We start from the raw sequence: 23270 nt of genomic DNA, 5'->3' as shown, positions 1-23270 counted from the left end.
CGGTCCCCCTTTTTACCGCCAATCTACTGCACACTTTAATCCTACCCCGTCCTGGGGTCCATCCAGTCACTCAACCTCCTTTGTTGAGCATGCCCCTTATTTGTTAACTGTCAGCACTCCGCCACAGGGCGAGAAGCTCCCCGGCGCACTCGCCCTCCCCCTTGCTTGTGCTGCTTGTATCACTTTCACTCTGGCCAAGAAAACATCCCGATTCAAACTTTGAGTGGTCCTGATCATCAAATGACATTTTATGCCATTTTACCAAATGCTGCTTTACATTACACACGCAGAAAAAATTGTTTTTCCCCGCCTACGCTGACACTCGAACCCGGGTCTCCCAGGCCGAAGGCGAGCGCTCAGAAAATTGAGCCACACTCACGGCCCAGACAGTTATAATGAAAGTTCCCAGCAGTTATTAGGCAGAATACAGTTATCTTGAAGAAGCCGACTGCCACCTCGCTGAAACGATCACCATTACGCGCCTTACTAAACTAAAAGCTCAATTGAGTGATTAAAAATCACCACTAAAAGCTCAAATGAGTAATTGAAAAACACTACGCCGGCCCCCCTGAACCCACTGCGTTGCCCTACCCGGGCCGTCGACCGGAACCGCTGCACTCCTGGCTGTGTTTTCCGTTGCTATGCGGCTGGGGTCCAGGGAGACAAAGAGGACGTCCCGCCTCGAGGCACAGCCTTAAATACCTAGCTTATAAGATTCGGTTTTGTTTCTCCTTGGACACATCAGAAACCGCAACGTAACTAGGCTGTACCCCTCCTCAATCCAGCCCCCAGTGGGATGTTTGGCCCAACTAAGGGACCCCCTCCTTTAGGCGTGTGGGGCTCCTGTTCATTCTCGTTATGTTATACCATAGACACAGGTTGTGCTGGTTTGCCATGAAAGCATGTGAAAGTAGAATCGTCACACCCTTCGGAATATTTCACGCAGTCCTGTTTACACCTGCCTAAAATGGCCTACAAGCCATCAAAATATAGCGTAGTGGGTCCTGAAAGAAGAGATTCGTCGTGATCTTGTTGTATTTCACGTTTCACCATAGGCCGAGCGAGTGTCGTGAAACTGGGGGCACCATGAGGTTTGAGGCTTTCATGATGAAACAACTAACCGAGGGCCAGGAGGGCCTAAGGGAGTCTTCGAAGAGCCTAGCACGGATTGCAAATGGCACTAGATTAGTTCTCGTCTTTGTGGTTCTTGCTAAGGGAAAGCCTACTTCATCGGGTGATAAATATGTGTTAGAAATGTCAGGTCTCGGGAATGTGAAACACAGAGGTCAGGCTAGAAATAGTGAGATTAACGTTGAGTGATTTATTCGGATAAAATACACTCTGACTTTACATTAGTCAGCTGAATGCTTTTATTAAATTGTTTTTCAGGTAATATTACCAGAAAGAGATTTGTGTTATTTCCGGGCCCCAAAAAATGCCTCATATTTGGTAATCAAACCCAGCCATATCTCACCGCCTTGCTGACCCAAAAACTAGAAGAGTCATTGTTAGATCTGGGGGTCTCTAGTTGGCAGAGGTAGGTACCACTGTCCAAATAGGGACCCTTGCTTCTAGTCAGGGCAAGGAGATAACCCTCTGAGATAACCCCTGCTCACCCTCTAGGTAGCTTGGCACGAGCAGTCTAGGCTAACCAGAGGCAATGCGTAAAGTATTTGTACCAACACTCACAGTAACACAGTGAAAACACCACAAACTGACTCCACAACAGTTTAGAAAAATAAAGGTATTTTTAATCTAAACTACACAAGACCAAAACGACAAAAATCCAACATACACAGTTCAAGAATATGGTTTCAAAAAGAGTTCTTAAGGTTGCGTTAGAATTCTCTACGTTGCGATAGAATTCTCTACTGATGCGTGAAAAGTTCACAGTTGCGTCATGTTTACTCACAGTACCTTTTAGTTGCAACAAAGTTCCAAAAGCAGAAGCTGGTGCGGTGGAAAACAAGCGATGCGTTGCTCCTGAGACCCTGGGGAGGCGATGCGACAGCCCTGCTGCAGCAGCGGGCGTGTTGCGACGAATCCGGTCTGTATGGGAGGAAGGCCACTTGTATGGATTCCGATGCGTAGGTTCCGTAGGAAGTCTGTTCTCGCAAAGGCACGATGCGACGATCTCGTAGGGGCTGCGACGATCTCCAGGGCGACGATGCGCGGTCCAGCGGGGATCCTCTCTCTCGCAGCTCCTCGATGCGTTGATTCTGCGACGATGCTCGCAGCGACGTGATGCGGTCCGCAAGCAAGCGGTGCGGCGATCTCACCCAGCGACAACAGGCTCTGCGACGATACTCGCAGCGATGTTCGATTCTCCCGCACCGGTCTGGTGCGTCCCGCAAACGAGCGATGCGACGTCTCTGGCAGCGGCGTTAGGCGCTGCGACGATCTCGACCTCTGTAGCTGCGGGAAACTTCTCGCAGTCGGGGATGCGCTCCGCAAGCGAGCGATGCAACACTTTTCAAGTTCAAAAGTCACTCAAGCTTAGTTTCAAGCTTCCCAGCTCAGGTACAACTTCCAGAGGCCCCACAACTGGATCAAGCGCTCTAGGAAGGACAGAACTCTCTCAGCAGAGTTCAGGGAAGCTGGGGGTGAAGTCCTTTTGTTCCTGGGACTTCAAAACAGGGAGCCAGCTCTTCTCAGGCCCTTGGAGATTCCTTCAAGACAGGGGACACAGCTCAGCAGCAAAGTCCTTCCCCTCTCCTTGGCAGCAAAGCAACAGGTCAGTCCAGCAGAGCAACAGCAGGACAATCTTCCTTCTTCAGTTTCAGCTTTCTCCTTGGCAGAGGTTCCTTCTTGATTTCCAGGATGATCTAATTTTCTGTTGTCAGGGGTCCTGTACTTATACCCCTAAAGTCTTTGTTCTCTTGGTGCATGTGGGCCCTGAGCCCGGTCTAAACCAGTTCTGGGTGGATCCTGAGCACTTTGTTTTGCTGGCTGCATCTTTCCTTTCAGAGTGAGAGGCAGGGTCCTCAGCCGCCCAGCAGGGGGGTGGAGCCAGCATTGTGGAAGGCAGGCACAGCCCTATTCAGCCCAGGTGCTAACTCCTCCCACCACTCCAGTTGCAATTGCAGTCATTCAGCCTAGTGCTGACTCACCCAGCCTCCTGGGGAATCCCCCAGCCCCTGTCACTCTCAAACCAGATAGTCAATACACAAACAGGCCCAGGCACACAGAAGGGTCAGACAAGAGAACAGCAACTTTCTAAAAGTGCTGTTCTCAAACACAGGATTTAAAAACAACCTTTCCTAAAAGATGTGTTATTAAATTCTGAGTTCAGGGATAATAGATACTTATGTCCTATCTTGTTCCTATGGGAAGAAATGCTGTTAACCACTGTAGCCAGCATCCCCCATGTTAACCTATGGAGCAAGATAGCCTTACAGTAGTGAAAAACGAAAATGGCTGCCATTCACTACCAGAGCATGTCACCTGCACTAGTACATGCCCTACCTTTTACATACACTGCACCCTGCCCAGGGGGGTACCTTGGGCCTTCCATAGGGGTGACTGATGTGCACAAAAAGGGAAGGGTTAGGCCTGGTCAGTGGGGACACTGACCAGGAGGACATGGCAGTTCTAATACTGCCCATAGGCACTGCAGTGGCAGGCCTGAGACACCATTTTAGAGCTACTCCTGTGGGTGGCACAATCAGTGCTGCAGGCCCACCAGTAGCATTTGTCATCACCAGCCCTGGCACACCCAGTGCACTTTACTAGGGACTTCATGGTGATACGAATATGCCAAACATGTATATTCAATCAGAATAATAATGTACACAGGGAGCACTTACACTCTGGCACTGAACAGCAGTGGCAGAGTGTCCAAAGCATTTAAACCAGCAAAAACGAAATCCAGCACAGCATCAAAAATACAGGAGGTAGAGGCAAAAAGATAGGGGAAACCACGCCAAAGATGCCAGGTCTAACAGTCATTATTTACATGACACTGCTGGCATTGCCAATATCGGAATTTAGCCGGGCATGGGTAGACAAGCATTTACAATGCAATGGTCTCAGCATTATTAAAGGTAGAGCTATTGGCATTGCTCATGACATTTTTTTTCATTTTTAAAAAAACCATAAATAAATGGTATTGTCATATACAATGGCAATAGGTGAGCATTAGAGAGTAGTAGAGAGTATTCAGAGCCACACCCACACACAGAGCTCCACCCACACACACACACACACACAGAGCCACCCACCCACACACAGAGAGCCACCCACCCACACACAGAGAGCTACCCACCAACACACAGAGAGCCACCCACCCACACACAGAGAGAGCCACCCACACACAGAGAGCCACCCACACACAGGGAGCCACCCACACACAGCCACCCACCCACACACACAGCCACCCACCCACAGAGCCACCCACCCACCCACACACAGAGCCACCCACCCACACACAGAGCCACCCACCCACACACCGAGCCACCCACCCACACACACAGCTACCCACCCACACACAGAGCCACCCACCCACACACAGAGCCACCCACCCACACACAGAGCCACCCACCCACACAGAGCCACCCACCCCCACAGAGCCACCCACCCACTCACAGAGCCACCCACCCACTCACAGAGCCACCCACCCACTCACAGAGCCACCCACCCACCCACACAGCCACCCACACACACAGCCACCCACACACACAGTCTCACACACACACTTAGACACCTCTAGCTAACACAAATTATTATTATTATTATTAAAAGGCTCTTCTATAGCGCATGGCTACTCGGAAGCATCCCAGCGCTTAGGACTGACCAGAGGGAGATAGATTACGAAGGATACAGAGGGCCTATGTTTATCTAGATTTTGGGGAACCGGACAATTTTTAGTTTTTTTCGAAAAACGAGTAGGTTAGGTTCTTGTCGGAGAGATGGAGGAAGAGCATTCAATAACCTAGCCGCATTATGCGAAAAAAGACGACCCCCTGTGCGGGCCCTGTAGATCCTGGGAGTTACCAGAGGGTTTTGTTGATTCGAGCGAAGGTTCCTAGATGGTTTATATGGCCTGATCATGTCGTCTAAAATGGGGGGGCCTTTCCCGAAAAGTGTTTTATGGACCGTGCAAAGGGTTTTGAAGTGAACCCGCTCCTTTATGGGAAGCCAATGCAAGGCGCGTAGCGAGGGTCTAGCTGATGTGCGATGGCTAATACCCATAAGTAGCCTTGCTGCAGAGTTCTGGGCAACCTGGTGTTGTCGGGTAACCGAGACAGGGGCTCCAAGATAAAGCGCATTTCCATAGTCCAGCCTAGATAGAATAAGGGACTGGACTATGGTTTTCTTGGCTGTTTCGGGTAGCTGAGGGAAGATTTTTCGAATTGTCCTCAGCAGTCCGAAACAGGTGGCCACTGTCTTTCTTGCCTGGGTCTTAAATGACAACTCTGCATCCAACCAGAAACCGAGACTTTTAATCTCGGTCTTTGGAGTGGGCCCAGAGCCCATGCAGGAGGGCCAGTGTGTCAAATTATTGAATACGGCCTTTTTCCCTAGTAGCAGCTCAGTTTTTCCTCCATTCAATTTTAGGTGGGACAAGTCCATCCATTTCGCAACCGCCTCCAGGCAGCTGCAAAGATTGGAAGGGAGGGACTCCACCTGATTTAGAGAGACAACTAGCTGGGTGTCATCAGCGTAGCTTACTAGTTGGATTCCAAAAGGAGCTACTACTTCCGCCAGGGGCGCCATATACACATTAAACAGTGTGGGGCTAAGGGAGGAGCCCTGTGGCACCCCACACTGTAATGGTATTGGCAGGGAGCAGCTATTTTCCGAAAAGACCTTGAAGACTCTGTCGCCAAGAAAAGACTCCAGCCACATAAGGGCCTTGCCCGTGACCCCAATCCTTCCAAGGCGAGATAGAGGACACGGTGATTCACCGTGTCAAAGGCGGCGCTAAGGTCCAGGAGGATAATGGCCGCGCTGCCACCTGCGTCCAGAATCCTCCTGGAATCCTCGACCACCCTCAACAATGCTGTCTCCGTTCCCTGTCCTCTCCGGAACCCAGTTTGAGTCAGATGAAGCAAATCATGGGCCTCCAGAAAAGATGCTAGCTGTTTGTTCACCCATTTTTCAGTAAGCTTACTGATACCAGGGAGAAGGGAGATGGGACGGTAGTTGGAGAAGTCTTCAGGATCGAGGTGTGGCTTTTTTAACAGAGCCCTGACCATGGCCAGCTTCCAATCTTGAGGTACCATACCGGACTCAAGCGAGGTGTTAACTAAATTAATGATGTGCGTGCTAATGTGGGGCAGAGCCAGGTTTAGGATGTTCATAGGGGCAGGGTCTAACGGAGAGCCGCTCTTTATGGAATTGAAAAGCGGAGGTAGAAGCTCTGCACTAAGGGGGGAAAAGAAGGGCAGACAGGGCGGAACGGGGTCAGTATCGTCTATCAGAGAAGGAGTTAGTTCTTCCATGGATAGGGGAGGAAGGGAAAGGAGGATCTTTTGGATTTTAGCGACAAAACAATTTGCCAAATTATCACAGTGAGCGCCAGCTTCCTCAGCGGATGCTGGTGATGATGGCAGGTCCGGGGCTTTTAACAGAGATTTAGCTATCTTGAACATCTCTCTTGGGGCATTGGCAGAAACCTCAATTTTTTCTGCATAGAAGGTGGATTTGGCCATGTTAAGGGCAGATTTATATTTCTTTATAGTGAGTCTGTATTTCTTTTTCTTCTCTTCGTCAAAGTGTTTTCGCCACTGCCTCTCCCCCCGTTTACATTCCTGTTTAAGGGACCATAGATCTGAAGTAAACCAGGGTTGTTTAGTGGGGCCTTTCTTATTGGTGATATGTTTTTTTGGAAGTACACTATCCAGTGATTGTTCGATCCATTGATTAAAGTTTTTATTTGCCCTATCAATGTCCTGATTGGCCCGGGGCTCACTTATTTTCAGAGCCTCTATCCAATCATTCACTTCCAATTTCGTCCAGCGCCTACCCAGGACTTTGTTAAAGTGTTTTGTTAAACTGGATGTGGGCATCTTCCATGTAAAGGGAACGACCATATGGTCTGTCCAAGGGATTGGATATGGTTCGGCTGAGGTTAAATCCGCAATGTTTGAGAATATAGGGTCTAGAAGGTTCCCTTTGGAATGGGTGGGGTGTGAAACTATCAGACTGAGTTCACATGCGGCTAAATCCTTGGTTAATTCTGTTGCAATATTATCTGAGGGATTAATGAAATGAAGATTCAGGTCTCCCAGTACTATAAAGTTCGAGACCGTGCTAGCTAACTCTATGGTAGTTTCGATTATTCCTTCCAGGAATTGTCCTATTGAGCCAGGTGGACGGTAAATTAAAAGTCCTGAGAATGACAATTCTGGGGATAATGTGATAGAAAATTGGGCACTTTCACAATCTGAGATGGAACTATCGGTCATACGACAGGTTAGGTGCTCCCTATAGAGAATAGCTATCCCTCCTCCAACCTTAGGTCCTCTATCTATATGTTGAATCAGATATCCAGGGGGAAGAGCCTGAACAATATCTGGGCCAGACGTGGATCCAAGCCACGTTTCGGTTAAAAAAAGAATATCAAGATCCAGATCTTGGATTAGTAAGGATATAAAGCCTTTCCACTTAGCATACATTTGCACGGACAGTGCACAGCCACAAACTATCTCATCCTGCAGTAGATCAATGATACATGCCGCATCTGCAGCACCTTTCCATTCAACATGCAGGCACGCAGAATGTAACTGGGGAATTTCAAGTGCAGCAAAGCATTGTACTGTACAGTACTAACGTATTGTGCATGTTGAGTACTAAAACATACTCATTCCAGCCATCATCTGGCTACTGTATGCACCACCAGTGCCCCCTGATGTAGAATTCAGAAACACTGTCACCAATGAATAACGTGCACTGCACTAGAGACGACCCCATAGTCACAAGTGTGCACTATTCCGCACAAGCTTTCTCGTGTCAGGTGAGCCCTGCCCCCCCTTCCCACCCCCCCACATACACACATACCAACAGCAGCATGTCAGCCACATACACACATACCAACAGCAGCATGTCAGTGATGTGCGTGCAGAGCGCCAGAAGCAGTAAGAAAACCCTAGTGACAGGAGTGCACTGCATAAGAGACAGCCTCCGTTACCAGTTCACAGCACCAGCACATCAGTGACAGGAGAGCACTTCAATATTAGCAGCACTCAGCTTACAGGCGTGCACGGGACACTGCACTAGAAATAATCCCCCCTCCCCCAGTGTCAGTCGTGATCTGCACCAGAGGCAAGCCTCGAGCACGGGCATGCACTGCACGATAAAAGAAGGGCACCCCACCCTGTTCTGCAAGCTAGGTTTTTTTAAATGAGTTGCAGGAGCACATGCATGTTCCCTTCAACATAAAATACTGAGAAAAAAAATAGTGGTAAGAAGACGATAGGCGCCACTTGCACTGACCCGCTCATAGGAAGCAAATACCAGGGCAATTCAAAGGAGGGACGAGTAATAGCCGTAGTGCTTTAATTAACCAGCACAACATGACAAGCTCAAACACCACCCCATAAAATGATGGCAAAGAGATGTCGAATTTAAACAGTCTACCCTGAAGGCCATGTAGCCATACCTCAGTGAATCATGCAGCAAGTACCGTACGTAAGTACTATGCAGAGGGTACCACGTATAAAGAATCACGCGTGGAGTGCGGGCCTTGTGCACCATTAAGAGAGTGGAGTTCAAAACTTTGAATGCACATTTGGGAATTGGAATGTCATCAACACTGAAAAAGGGCAATAGTTCCTAATACCTTGTAGGCTAGCGCGTGACAGGAAATGCAAATCTAATGCAATATATCCGAGGTGGCAAAAGCGACGGCCTTTGGAATTTGGACGACCGCAGTCACCACACAAATAAGACACGAAATATTTTTCTAGTACTTTTTTATTTAAAAAAAAAAGGCTTTGTAGCTGTTATAGTGAACAGTAAACCGCAAGCAGTGTAGTACGCTGTGGTGTTGACAAAAGGCAAGCAGTCAAATTTCAACGTGCTGTAGAAGTTATGTTCTTGCTGCGGTGGGGGGAGGAGGAGGGGGGGAGGGAGGGGATGGGAAGGGGGGCTCCGTCTAGGATGGGCGGGCCGTGTTCTTTTGTGGGTTTGCCTTAGCTACTGCACGTCACGTCGCATCCTGCTCCCTACAGAACTTGCGACACACGCTGAAATGGCGGCGCTGCAGGCTAGTGCTTCTCGCCGTGCATGACAAATAAGACATAAAATATATTTCTAGTACTTTTTTATTTAAAAAAAAGGCTTTGTAGCTGTTTATAGTGAACAGTAAACCGCAAGCAGTGTAGTACGCTGTGGTGTTGACAAAAGGCAAGCAGTCAACGTGCTGTAGAAGTTATGTTCTTGCTGCGGTGGGGGGAGGGAGGGGATGCGAAGGGGGCTCCGTCTATGGCGGCGCTGCAGGCTAGTGCTTCTCGCCGTGCATGCTCTCGGGAGGGAGGGCACACTCAAGCCGCAGAGGTAAGGGCAGAAGGGAACTTGGAAGGGGGATCGCGGGGGACCGACGTGAGCCAGGGGTGCGGAAATATGACCCTGAACTGCACCGGAGCCCGGACTGACTGGGGAGGGAAGGAAAGCAGAGATGCAGACTCCTCAACAGGGGAACCAAAATGGCGGCCGCAAAGCTCCGAACATTTTCGGATTCGGGGGCGTGTTTTGGCGTTCTGAGTGACGTCATAGTCGAAAGAACGCAAAAAAACACGCCCCCGAATCCGAAAGAGACGGGGCTTTATTGGAGTGACTCCCTTCTCCTCCAATGGCTGGCCTCCGTTTAGGAAGCCACCCAATGGAGGAGAATGGAGGAGAGAGGCGGGTTCCAAGCCCCCTAACTCCAAAACATTAAATCTTCGGGACTCCGCCCCTCACTGCACGTCACATCGCATCCTGCTCCCTACAGAACTTACGACACACGCTGAAATGGCGGCGCTGCAGGCTAGTGCTTCTCGCCGTGCATGACAAATAAGACACAAAATATATTTCTAGTACTTTTTTATTTAAAAAAAAGGCTTTGTAGCTGTTATAGTGAACAGTAAACCGCAAGCAGTGTAGTACGCTGTGGTGTTGACAAAAGGCAAGCAGTCAAATTTCAACGTGCTGTAGAAGTTATGTTCTTGCTGCGGTGGGGGGAGGGATTGGATGGGAAGGGGGGCTCCGTCTATGGCAGCGCAGCAGGCTAGTGCTTCTTGCCGTGCATGCTCTCGGGAGGGAGGGCACACTCAAGCCGCAGAGGTAAGGGCAGAGGGGAACTTGGAAGGGGGATCGCGGGGGACCGACGTGAGCCAGGGGTGCGGAAATATGACCCCGAACTGCACCGGAGCCCGGACTGACTGGGGAGGGAAGGAAAGCAGAGATGTGGACTCCTCAACAGGGGAACCAAAATGGCGGCCGCAAAGCTCCGAACATTTTCGGATTCGGGGGCGTGTTTTGGCGTTCTGAACGACGTCACAGTCAAAAGAACGCAAAAAAACACGCCCCCGAATCCGAAAGAGACGGGGCTTTATTGGAGTGACTCCCTTCTCCTCCAATGGCTGGCCTCCGTTTAGGAAGCCAGCCAATGGAGGAGAATTGAGGAGAGAGGCGGGTTCCAAGCCCCCTAACTCCAAAACATTAAATCTTCGGGACTCCGCCCAGTGAGAGCGACGGTCCCTCGACCTAAAAAACATACAAGGGGAGCATGTCAACTGTGCGACTACAATCATGAATCATGGCTACACGTCTTGTGCTGCTGCCCAGCCTTAGCAAATAAAAGAAGAAGCCTTCTTAAGGAATTATACCTGAGGGAAAAAGCAAGCACCTACCTCGAGGCCTTGGCAATATGTTTTACACAAAAGGAACCCCATAACCTGGCGCGCTGTGGAAGATTCATAAAATCTATCAGGGACGCTCTCCAGCCTTGTTCTAGTCTCCGACCTCGTCCACGTATAGTCCAAAAGTTGATTGTGGATTACTTTAAACATAACACCCCGAAAGTATGCGGACTACGTTTTCATGGAAAGAACTGAGCCTGGAGAAACCCAACGACTTTATCCAAACAATAGTTTGATCTATATCATCATAAAGTCGCAAAGCATAGGCACTTTAGAAGAGCATTAGGAACAATGATAAGAACCAGTGGAGCTCAAGAAGAATTGAAAGGAAGGAAAACAAAGTTTATCGATGAGCCAGGTAGGTTTTTCCATCCAGGTTGATCGCAAACTTAGGGCCAAAGTTGTAAAGCACAAGCACTTTACGAAATGTTGATCGGGGCTGATCGCCGACTTACAGTCAAAGTTGTAAAGCACGTGCACTTTCCGAGAGAACCAGGAAAAATAAGCCTCCAGCCACATAAAGGCACATAACGCCTGCATTTTACCAGAACTTTTAAATATTACGGGTAATGTTTTTTTTTAGATGGAATTTTTTTGTAATGCAATGATTTTAATTAACTTGTGCAAATAAAAAGAAATTCCAGGATTTGTGTTATTTTCCGATTACCTAGTTCATGACGGCAATATAAACTTGGAGATCAATTTATTTATTATTTTTTTTTTTTTTAAAACCTTTATTGTACAGAAGGCGCGCACAGATACGGGCCTACAACCCACCGGGCCGGCCACCACAATAAAGAAACATACGAGGCAATACAGGAGAGACAACAGGATTTCTAAATAGCTCATATGAAAGGCAAAGGCAACAAGTCTTTGAGTCGCCATCACGGGCAGGATAAAAGTAGGTTAATTTTATAATAGAATAAAGGGTGTCACAGGATAATGTCAATCGGTAAAGTCCAGAGGGCCGTGGCGGGCCGTGAGCAAGCCGAAGTCTCGAATACAGGAAAAGACCAACAGAACAATACCTTTTGGCAAAGGCAGAACGTGAGTCCCACATCAAGAACAATCACAATCGCTGCTCAGCACCCACCCACCACTATCAGGGCACATAATAATAAAACAGCGAAAAATACGTTTACAAAACTAAAAGCCCTCCGTTACAACAACCCAAGGGAGGAAAAAAAAAAAAAGGGGTGGGGAAAAGGAAAAAAAGGGAAGGAAGAGGACATCAAAAAAGGGGAGGGGGAAAGTGAGGGCGCAGCGTCAGTGCACGCCCCCCACGGCTAACAAAGCACCCAATACTAATTCGGCACATGGAACTAGTGGCAACAGGAGAAATGAATGCGTAGTAAACCGTGACAGCAGACATACCAAAAGGGCCATGCCAGCACAAACACCCCGGGGGGCTACGTGCCGACACCGCGCCACGAAATTAGGGGATACATAAGAGCCATAGAACCAAAAAGAGGAACAGGGAAAGATACAATAAACAGACCCCCCACCACCCCGCACAGCCCACCCTGCACCCCTGCAGAAGGCTATGGCCTACCCCCCAGCAGCGTGCCTGTCGCCCTAATTAGAACCCGAAATATAGAGAAATATAAGAAAGAAAGAATCACTTAGATTAAAAAGGGGGAGAAGGGGAAACAGGGAAAAAACAGCGGGAGAGGAGCCACATAATCAAAACCCCTTCAGCTCCCACCCCCCCCGCCCGAAAATACTCAGAGCCCACGGGAAGATAATAAACACACGGATAAGCTCCAGGAACGTAACGACGTATCAAACATAATCATACAATTATGAACGGATCACCCAACCATACCACAAAATAACAGTCCACAGAGGCAAGATCAGCTCAACCCTGTCCTCGTTTTTCGCAAACTGTAATCGTCCAGCGCACCAGGAACCAGACCACATAAAACAGGAGGTGAATAACAGGGAGTCGAATCAAAAATACACTCAAGTTGTGGCGATCGTGACCCGGATGATCCAGAAAGTACAGTAACCACTTCAGGCAAAACAGGCAAAGTTCCGATGAGAATACGGAGAAAGCCGGTCCAGCGGCACCGTCACAGGATCTTTGTACGGCCATGTGAGGCAAAAGAGGAAAAGGAGACCCATCGAGGTCGGTCCAGACGGGATCCAGCCGGGGAACCTCCGGAACAGAAGGAGGCACAGGACGAAGAAGGGCAGCGGATCCCCGCACATCCACACCATCAGCCGCCTCCAGGTCCACGACCCCAAGGAAAGTTCCAGCAGCACACAACAGAGATGAAGCCGCACAAACCGAGGGGGGTCCGGCAGGCCCAACAAAGGGACCCCCCTCCAGGATAGCGGTCGGTGCGGTCATGGGTGCCCCCCAGGAGCGCAGGGCGGCGAGGATGTCGCGGAGCGTAGGCTCACCTTTACAGTATTCAGCAAACGTGCCGCACGGCTGACTCGCATCGCCGGTCCCCGCAAGGCCGAGAATCATGGGGCCGGCCGCCATCTTAGAAGCCCGGCGGGGCCGCTGCGAACACCGACCCCCGCCCGGATATCAGCGGGGCAAAACAGGATACCGGCAACCACCAGCGGGGTGCCACCAGGGCAGGAAGGGGAGCCACCAGAAGAAGGCGATGCGCCGGCACCCCACACGCCGCCGGCACCGTTCTCCGAGTCCGGGCGGAGGAACTCAAAATGGCCGGGCCGGAGAACAAAGGGGAGACGAGCCAGATGTACGGTCAACCCCGTCCATGGAAGTCAGCTCCCCAACACCAGGCCGCAGGACCGCCAGACCAGGCCCGGGAGGCCGCAATCGGTCTATTAGCACATCGGCCCCTCCGACCGACTCCACACCACCACCAAGGGCCGGCCACCGCGCCCCGTCCAGCCCGGGCGCCGCCAAGGAGTGCCAGGCCCGGCCGCTCCGGAGGCCCCGAAGCAGACAGGGGCGTAACTCAGGATCCGTGACACCCAGGAATCACCGGAGCAAACGGTAAGTGCCTGTGAGTTAACGTCGTTCCACTGCACATCGTGGAATACTTCCCGGGGCAGGATAAAGTACAGGATATTTGTTGCAGACAGGAGAGTGATCGGAGCCGAGCTAAAACGCGGCCATCTCGGACGCGAGCTTGGCTCCTCCCCCTTGGAGATCAATTTTGATTTACATTTTTAAACTATAACATTTTAATAGTTCAGATCTTATTAATTTTGGAAGGGGGCTTGATAAAACGGACAGGGCAAGATGTCACAGCGTTTCTAATCCACACACATGCATATAGTAAGGACTGTTCTCCTGGAAATACCAGATTGTTGAAATGAAGGTTTCTGGTAGGAACCAACATTGAAACCTGAGCAGTCAGCATGCTTGTTCAAGGGAAGATGACATCTGTTAGGAACAAGGTTTCATAGCGAGCTGGGTGTAGGGGGATATTTAATTTGTAATATGTGTGCGAAGTATTAAGGCATGCTGTGCACATAATTGGTATATTCTGTCTGCCTTTTTAAGCAATAATCTAATGTGCAGTCCCTGAACAGTAGTAGCTCATTTGTATTGAAATGTGTGTTTTTACTTCCAGGCCCTTGACCTTGCTGATAAGAGAGATTCTGTCTGGTTCGGTTTTTCTTCCCTCCATGGACTTTCTCGCTGATCCGGTAAGAGGTCACCTTGTGCTACAGTAAGAAATGTTATTGGTTTGTTCATGTATGTGGCATTATTTATTGTACAGCAGCAGGTGGTATCACTTCATTTCTCTTTTGTGGATTGTAAAAGAAGGTTGTGTTCTCATGGTTGCCGTTTTATGGTCAGGCATGCTGTAATGCAATTGATGTGCAAAAGACAGGAAAGTTGCAGTGTGTCTGTCGCACTGTCCTTGATGCACGGTGTTGACTGTTAAGCCCAGCTTGATATTGTTGCGAGTGTGGTTAATGGCCACTCCCTCCTGAGAAATGCTTTTAAATTAATATAAACTAACCACACAAAACGTGCCTACACCACCCTCATTTCTACACAATACTATTTCTATCGGTCAAAAAACAACTTTTTAATTTGACCAGGTATTTTTTATTTTATACCATTCAATTTTTCTTTAAAGATTTTCTATCTACACATTGATGTCAAAAAAGGAACAACTGTACATTCATATATTTACACAACTATACATTACAATTTACAGACTAAATGAAACAATACATATATACACTGAAATAAATTTACAACATCATACGTCCCCCAAATTTTTTTTAAACAAAGACAAGACATAGTATATTCATGTATGTTTGATTGCAGAGAATGAAAGACAAAATCAAAAAAGCGAGGAATACAGTCAATAAATGAAATGATTGAATACTTATTATGCTAGCTACTGCCAGTTTCTACTATAATTAACCATTTACTCCTCCAAATCTACCGACGCGTTTCGAAACCAGGAAACCGGTTCCTGGAATCTCATCAGGGCTTTTTCTTTTGTCTATATGTGGTGTAAAGAAAACAAAGTTTTATTTACAAAATTCGGTGCTCTCCTCCATTATAGTTACACAAAAATACTTTTAATGTCAATCTGACTCTGACTACATCTACCTACCAAGCTCTTATGAGGTGTGGGACTGTGGATAATGCTTTCCTTACTCTCAAGAGCCTTCGTTCTTTATATTCCAATCCATATACTGGCTCCTTAATATATTCTCCACGCACAACTCTTCCGAGGAAAATGACTGATATTAGTCATTTCTATATTCATGCCGCCAATTAATATCCAAGAAAGCCAGTGTTCTGACATACCTTTCTTTAAGTCCTTTTCTTTTAGTGCTTTAGGGAATTATCTGAACATTGGCACAAAGGCCGCTTCACCCGACACGCTGCGTTTCGAAACTGTATACAAAAAAGATACAAGGAAACATTTGCAACTTCTCTACATTCCTCTCCAGAAGGTCCTACTCCCCACCATTTGAAAAAGAAAAGGTAAAAAGGGCATACCTTTCTCGTTTTGTTATTCACTTCGATCTTGTTTGTTATAAGGTGAGCGGGAGCCCTATAGGAACGGTAACGAGTGTTTAGTTTGACATTTTAGAGCGCCAAGGTTTCAAAACATCCAGATTATTCATCCCTGTTGTACAGCGCCCTCTTACCTTTCGCTCGAGTGCCTCCGCCATCTAGATCCCTGTCGAATCAAGATGGCGGCCTGCTCATGTTTGTTTGTTTTATTCACAAGCATCATGTCAATGGATTATGGGACATGTAGTCGCCCATTCTGTATTCGACGCTGCGCGTCAATGGACAGTTTTTACAAATTCTTCTATTTGTACTCGATTGCATTTTGATTGTCAGTACCAGTACCAGCTCCTACAGGGTTAGAGCCATTGAGCCCCATGGAAGGGCACGTTATGTTATGTTCGCCTCTATTTATAACGTGCGCTGGTACACAGAAGTGTCCCAGCTCGAAAGCCCAAATGGTAGAGAAGGGAAAAGAAATGGCCTAACAAAAGATTACTTAAATTACAGGGTTTTTAGCTGTTTTTTAAACACCCTGAGGCTGGCAATATTTCGTAATTCAAAGGGGAGGGCATTCCAAGCCATGGCCGCTTCAACAGAAAGAGAGCTACCGCCTAACCTAGTCTGGCGGAACCTAGGAACCACAGCAAGGCATTGGCCTGTGGAACGAAGACATCAGACGGCTTATAGAATGAGAACCGTCTCACGTATCTGAAAGAGAGAACCATAGAGTGTTGGAAGAGGTGAGGTAGTGCTACAGCATCCACAATCTTTTTGGGTCCACTCCTGATCCCCTAGATCCTTATGTGACTGGTGTGGGGTTGGACTAGAGTCCTCTTTACCCAGCTGCTTATTTTGCTGGCCTCACTTCGGCAGTGGCCTTGCTATCTCGCCTGAAATAGAAATGGAGTTCCTTAATGCCGTCCTCCTCCTGAGGTTGTTCTTTTCACTCTGTGTTGTGGAAGGTGGCCGATGTTCTGGCGTTACTCTTGCCCTCAATTGAAACAAAAACAACTGTGCTTACTAAGGTTCATCAGCTTGCTGCCCCAACATCTGAACCATTGCTTCCTTACAACTAGTGCTTACTGGATTTGGCACTGTCAGTATGGAAAAAGACCTCTTCTGCTCGTGTAGTTAATACATTGGTGGCAAAATACTGTCTCCCTGCCCAGGTGGGACTCCCTTCTTGTCCACTCCTCCTTCTCAGACACCTTCTCATCCACTCTGTTGGACAGAGTCAAAACCCCTAGAGGCTTGGGACAAGAAGATTTTTTCCACCAGCAGTGTGGTGTTGAAAACTTTGAATGCTATGCGGCCCAACTGGTTGCCCCCCCATGTCCCTAAAGGCAGCAACACCCATTTCTCATAGGTAATTGAGGATGTCCACAATGCATAATGGCATATAATCAAATTGTGCCTTGATAACACTGACTCCGTAGTACAGGCTATGGGCTGCACTGTAACCCTGCATCGTCATGCTTGGCTTTACTTGTCTGGTTTTTCTTTGAAGTGCAGGCGCCACTCGTGGACTTTCCCTTTGAGGGCACCTGTTTCAAGATGAGACTGATTTTGTTTAAGAGACTTAATGCTGTCTGGCTCATGTTAAGTCTCTTTTTTCTGCTGCAACAACAATCTAAGGGGATTAAAGACAGCTTCTCTGCTCTTCGTGATTTTATAGAAGCTTCAACGTTAGTCAGCGGCAGTCCACTCTGTCACAGAAAAAGTAGCCCAAAATCCTGTGGTAAAACAATATAGGGGCATAGGTAAGGATATGGTCTTGGGCCCCCTACATTCCCTTATCTCCTTCTCCCCCACCTCCACCTGCCCTGCACCATCAGAGAAGCAGCTCTAGGTTTTCCTTACCAGAGAACCAGGAGCCTGTAGGGACTAGGAGTCCTCCTTTCTACAAGACAAAAAAGGCCACCACTATGGACCAGCGGGTCTAACAGATAGTGGAAAGTAGGTATGCTGTACCCTTCCTACAGGCTCCTTCTTCCCTTTCCAAAGATTACCTCTCCATCTTGCAGCAGGAGTGGGCAGCGATGCTTCTGAAGGGAGCAGTGGGGTTGGTGCCAGAGCAGAAAATTGGACAAGGATGCTATTTGCAATATATTCTAGATCCTAAGATGGTTGGCGATCTGCATTCAATCCTACACCTCAGGATCCTGAGCTTATTCCTCAGAAAGGAAAAGTTCAAGATGCTGACATTGGCTCAGGTCCTGTTGGGGTTGGAAGCAAGAGACTTGTGTCTCTCGTTTTGCTGAATGCGTACTTTCATGTTACAATCCTGCAGTCACATTAGACATACCTGCAGTCTGTGGTGGGTTCCACCCATTAACAGTTTGCGGTAGTTCTATTCAGATTGACACCAGCACCTCGGGTCTTTACCAAGGTGATGACGGTAGTTGTCACACATCTCAAATGGCCGGGAACCTGAGAAGGTATAATGTTCTAGCTGCAGTCAACTGCAGCACTCCTGTTTGACCTGGGTTTTTCAATCAACAGGGCCAAATCTCACCTGGAGCCCTCGGTGTCCTTTTCATTGGGCAGTTCTGGACTCTAGCCTCCTCTGCGCTTTTCCTCCTCCTCAGAAGATTTGAGACATCCAGACAATATGTCCATCCTTTCTGGAAGGCTCATGAGTTCCAGTCCTGATGTTCTTATGTCTGAAAAATGTGCTGCCTACCTGCATTCTCCTGATCATGCATTCATGTTGGCACCTGAGAGCTCCGTGCTGGTGCCTCCGCAAGCAGTTGTTTCAGCATGAGAGAAATGTGTCAGACACCTTTGAGGTCTCTTGGAATGCTGCGACACCCTGTTGGGTGATGAATGAGAACCTTCCATGAAGGATGTCCTTCCATTCCCCTCTAGTTGTGGCCATGTTAGTGACAGATGTTTCTAAACTTGGTTCTCGAGATCATCTGGAGGACCTGGAGAGCAGGGGCCTCGGGTCTGATACTTGTAGTTTCAGGCAGTTCAGTTAGCGCTCAAGGCCTTCCTCCACTCCATTTACGGCCGATCCGTAGAGATCTTGACAGACAATGTGAGTGCAATGTGGTATGGAAACCGGCAAGGGACAGAGCCTTTGAGGCTGTGGTCTTGGGAACACTGTTAAGGAATATAGTTAACAGCCAATCATCTGGTGTGGTCTCCGAGAGTCTGGGCTGACAGCCTGAGCCCGCATTACCTTACCAAGCATGAGTGGGTGCCTTCTACCGGAGGTTCTACTGGACAACTTTGACCTGTGGGGTACTCATCAGGTGGACTCCTTGGAAAAAGCTCAGTGCAAGCAGTTCTGTGCCCTCCAGTTTCTGTTATGGGGATTATGGGGAGACTTGGTGGGGGGAGGGGTCGGGGGCGTTTCAATTGAAGTGTATTTTTCCAATTGACTATGCATTTCCTCCATACTTTTGACTCCTTGGGTTCTGAGTATGATTCACCAATTCTGGGCCTAAGTCATTCTTATCGCCACAAGTTGGCTGGGAGGGTTGTGGTACGCAGACCCTCTGCACCTCTCCCTTTGTTTCCTGCTTCATCATTCTCTCAGGGCGGATCTCCTCTCCAAGTTGAAGGAAGGGTGGTTTTGCACCCCAATAATCAGAACTTCCACCTTCAGTCCTGGCGATTGATCAGGGACACCCGAGTTCCTTTCAACCAATGCCTGAGGTCGTGGTTGTCATTTTGTCCCCTCACTGGCCTTCATTCTGGGAGGTGGAACAATTTTGTCTCCTGGTACACAGAAAACAATGTCGATCTTTTGCGCTCTAGATTGTCAGAAATCCTCAAGTTTGCATTCTCCCTGGCTCCGAAAGGTTGTGTGAAACATTCGGTTCCAATCGGAAAAGCAGCCCACAAGGCCTCGAACCGGTCCTCCAGAAGCTTCCAGAGCAGTTCGGCACCCGCCAGAAACAAATTGGTATTCACCCCCCCCTACCCCCTCAAACTGGTCACAGCTATCAACGCCAGATCCTCGGCATCCTAAGAGGCAGCTCAGCTTTGAAGAAGCTCTGGAGCCCCCTCCACACCGAAAGCAGTGGAAGAAGCAGGATAACACCACCGGTCCTCTTCTTGACCCCGGATTGCCTCCACCCTTTTCCACTCCACCCAGACCTCCACCATCACCTCCCTCACCTCCTTTTTTGCCTGACCCACTGTCTTATGCTCCACAGGGTTCACCATATTCTGACATGGATGAACACGGTGTGGGGGAGCACTTATGATGTACCCCCACTGGGAGACCCTTGGGACTCATATGATGTAGATCCGCCAGCGGATATTGATCCTGACCTCTACTCTGCCTGACCATCCCTGCCAAAATCACCTCTTCTTACCATCAGGGTCTAGGTAGGGCTGCTGCATATCACAAGGTGCAGATGCATAAAGACCCCAGCGAGGAGGATTTCCTCTGAGACTGTTTCTTTGGCTCATCACTCGAGGCACTATCAATCCATGCTGCAGAAGATGGTCAAGCCAGCTCCTGATATTTTTAAGGAGCCGGTCAAGGCCCGGGTTATTACCCCACGGGTTGACAAAAAGTTCAACGCCTTGCCTTCAGACCCCAGCTGTGTTAGGGTGAAACTCTTATCAGATTCCTTAGTGGTTCATACCGCTCATAAGCGGGTGAATGCTTCCACGTCCTTCCAACACCAGCCGCCAAACCAACCAACTTCCACAAGTTGATCCTTCAAGGGTGCCTATCATGGAAATAGCGCCAAAGGTAGAGGCAAAGGTAGCTCCGTCAAAGGAATCGCCCTAGCCAAACAATGACTTGGAACTCCTTTCCCCGATTACACAACACTTGAGGAAGACTTGAGATGTTCTTCCTTGTCTGGCAACATTTCATGTCTGCTTCGGGAAGAACTCCAAGCACTACTCCTCAAAGGAGCCATAGAGCCCATGCTACAACACTGACAGGGTCAGGGGTGTATTCCCTCTACTTCCTCATCCCCAAGAAGTACAGGCCCCTCAGGCCCATTTTGGACTACAGAGCCTTCAACATGGTCACTCTTCAGGATGTCATACCTCTGCTACAACTAGGTGACTTCATGGCTGCGTCGTAGTAGCCACGCACCTACGAAGACAGGGCATCTATGTATTCTCCTTCCTACTTAACAGCAGTGCTGTGAACACACCCAGTCACAATAGACCTCCTGCACCGACTGGCCTTTACCATCAATCTCTGTAAAATCTCATCTCCATCCCCTTCAAATTCAACCCTATTTGGGAGCCGTCCTCAATGTGGAGGTTGACAACGTCTATTTCAGTCTGGTAAAAGTCCAGTCCCTCAAGCAGTACTGCCTCTTTTTTTTTTTTTTTGCCAGCTGTTCACAGTATGGACAATCATGCTCCTCCTAGGCACCTATTCTCCACAGCGGGAGTGCCACATCGATATGGCAGTATTATTATTCTGAGTTTTGTATAGCGCCTGGTTACCTATAGGCATCCCAGCGCTTACCAGAACATAACACTACTAGAGAATGAAGGGATTAAACAGAAAACAAAAAAGTTTTTAAAAGTTTTCGAAACCGAAGAAGGCTAGCTTCCGAGCGCAGTTGTAGGGGCAACGAGTTCCACAAAGAGGCCACATTTATTGAAAACCTTCTGCCACCCGTTCTTGCCTTTTTCACCCTGCCAACCTGAAGGAGATGTTGATGGTCAGAGCGAAGAGAGCGAGGGGCCTTGTAAGGCTGGACCATCTCCTCCAGAATAGGTGGGCCTACCCCGTGCAGAACTTTGTGAGCGATACAAAGTGACTTGAATTTCACCCTGTCCCTCACAGGGAGCCAGTGCAATGCCCTCAACGCCGGGCGAGCAGATTGACGCCTGGGAAGACCCGTCAAAAGCCTGGCCGCCGCGTTCTGCACTTGCTGCAGTTTATTCAGGGTAGATTCGGGTGCACCCAGGAATAACGCATTGCTGAAGTCCAGCCGCGAGATGATAAGTCCCTGGATGAGAAGCCTTCGGGTGGTCACTGGGAGCAGGGGCAGAATCTTCTGAGCTGCGCGGAGCAGGCCAAAGCACACACCAGCAGTCTTTTTGGCATGAGTTTTAAACGGCAGTAGTGTCTTACTTTTTGCAGGCGGCCGACATGGTGAGTTTAGCCACTCCCAGACTAGCCCACCTGATTGCCTTATCAGCTCCCGTTTGGTGTTCCAGCGCGGGGTCTCTTATACCCAGCAGTGCCCCCTCTATGGTCGTCAGGATAGGGTACCCTAGCATGTCTTTAATATGTGAAAGGATTGCCTCCCAGAATGGCCGAATGCCAGGGCAGTCCCACCAAATGTGTCGAAAGTCCCCTTGCAGACCCCAGCCCTGTCAGCCAAGATCTGAGGTGTCAGGGAAAATTCGTTTGAGTTTAGTGGGGCGAGATACCAGTCCAGAAGTGTCTTATAGTGGGCTTCCCACAGGGCTACCGAGTGGTTGTGGCTAGAGATGTCCCCTCCAAGCTTGTTTCCATTCCTCCCCTGTGTTGTCCCGTCCTAGCACCTGTTTCCAAAAATGCTTGTATGGTACTGAATAGCATAGCGTAAAGTGAAGAGATGGCCCCTTTCATGTTGCCTGCTTTTAAGACCAATCGTTCCATAGCCGTTAGTTCCCTAGTGGGCGCCTCCTGTATGTGTGGTTGTGTAACCCAGTGTTTAAGCTGGAGGTAGTGGTAGGGCTCGCTGTGCGGGACCTGGAACTCTCTTTTGCAGCTTTCAAATGTCAGTATGTCAACGTTGTGGAAGAGGTCTGAAAGCTTTAAACATCCCCCCTCTTTCCAGCAATCAAAGGGCCCTTCGTGTAAGGCCAGTGGGAAAGCTGAGTTGAAGTAATTGGGGTATACGGGGAGGGAAAAGTGGTCCATCCCTCTCTTCTTGTAATGTGATCCCAGGCTGTGAGGGTAATGCGTGTGGGGGTGCTCAGATATGCGTTTGCTGGCTTATCTTTCTTGGGCTTCCACAAGATATCCCGATAGAGCGGCCCACAATTGCCCTGTCCATGTGGAGCCAGTGCTTTTCGGATTCCTGTGCTGTCCATTCCATCACTACTTGCAGTTGTGCCACTTGATAGTATAACGTGAAGTCCGATAGTGCCACTCCCCCCTCCTTCTTTGGCCATCTCAGCACATGAAAGGGCAGACAGGCCCTTCCCCCTTGCCAGATAAAGTTGGTGACAAGTGAACCTAGGCGAGACAGCAAGTCTCGGGGAAGCTCGATGGGGAGAACCTGAAAGAGATATAGAAATTTCTGCCAGACCGTCATTTTGACGGTGTTGATTTGCCCGGGCCAAGCAATGTACAGAGGTTTCCATCTCTTAAAATCTTGTTGCATCTGTGACACTAGTGCAGGGTAGTTGGCTTTGTATAGGTCCCCAATTTTAGGCGTGAGGTAGACGCCCAAATAGAGGAGGGAGTGTGTTGCCCATTGAAAGGGTGTTTGGCCCTGCAGTCTCGTTGCTTCAGTGTCAGTGAG

General features: G+C 48.8%; 1 protein-coding gene across 4 annotated transcripts in view; it reads left to right on the top strand.

Annotated features, from left to right (window-relative positions):
- The window catches only part of SNX14 (sorting nexin 14), a 647427-nt gene that overhangs the window by 226100 nt on the left and 398057 nt on the right, over nt 1–23270 (top strand). For all 4 annotated transcript variants that reach the window (XM_078648164.1, XM_078648163.1, XM_078648162.1 and 1 more), the window contains exon 9: nt 14405–14480. In XM_078648164.1, the coding sequence (XP_078504290.1) occupies nt 14405–14480 (76 nt within the window). The remainder of the gene's footprint in view (nt 1–14404; nt 14481–23270) is intronic.

Source organism: Lissotriton helveticus, chromosome 6 (assembly GCF_964261635.1).
Source record: "Lissotriton helveticus chromosome 6, aLisHel1.1, whole genome shotgun sequence".
Taxonomy (NCBI): Eukaryota; Metazoa; Chordata; class Amphibia; order Caudata; family Salamandridae; genus Lissotriton; species Lissotriton helveticus.
This window is presented reverse-complemented; position numbering and strand designations above follow the sequence as displayed.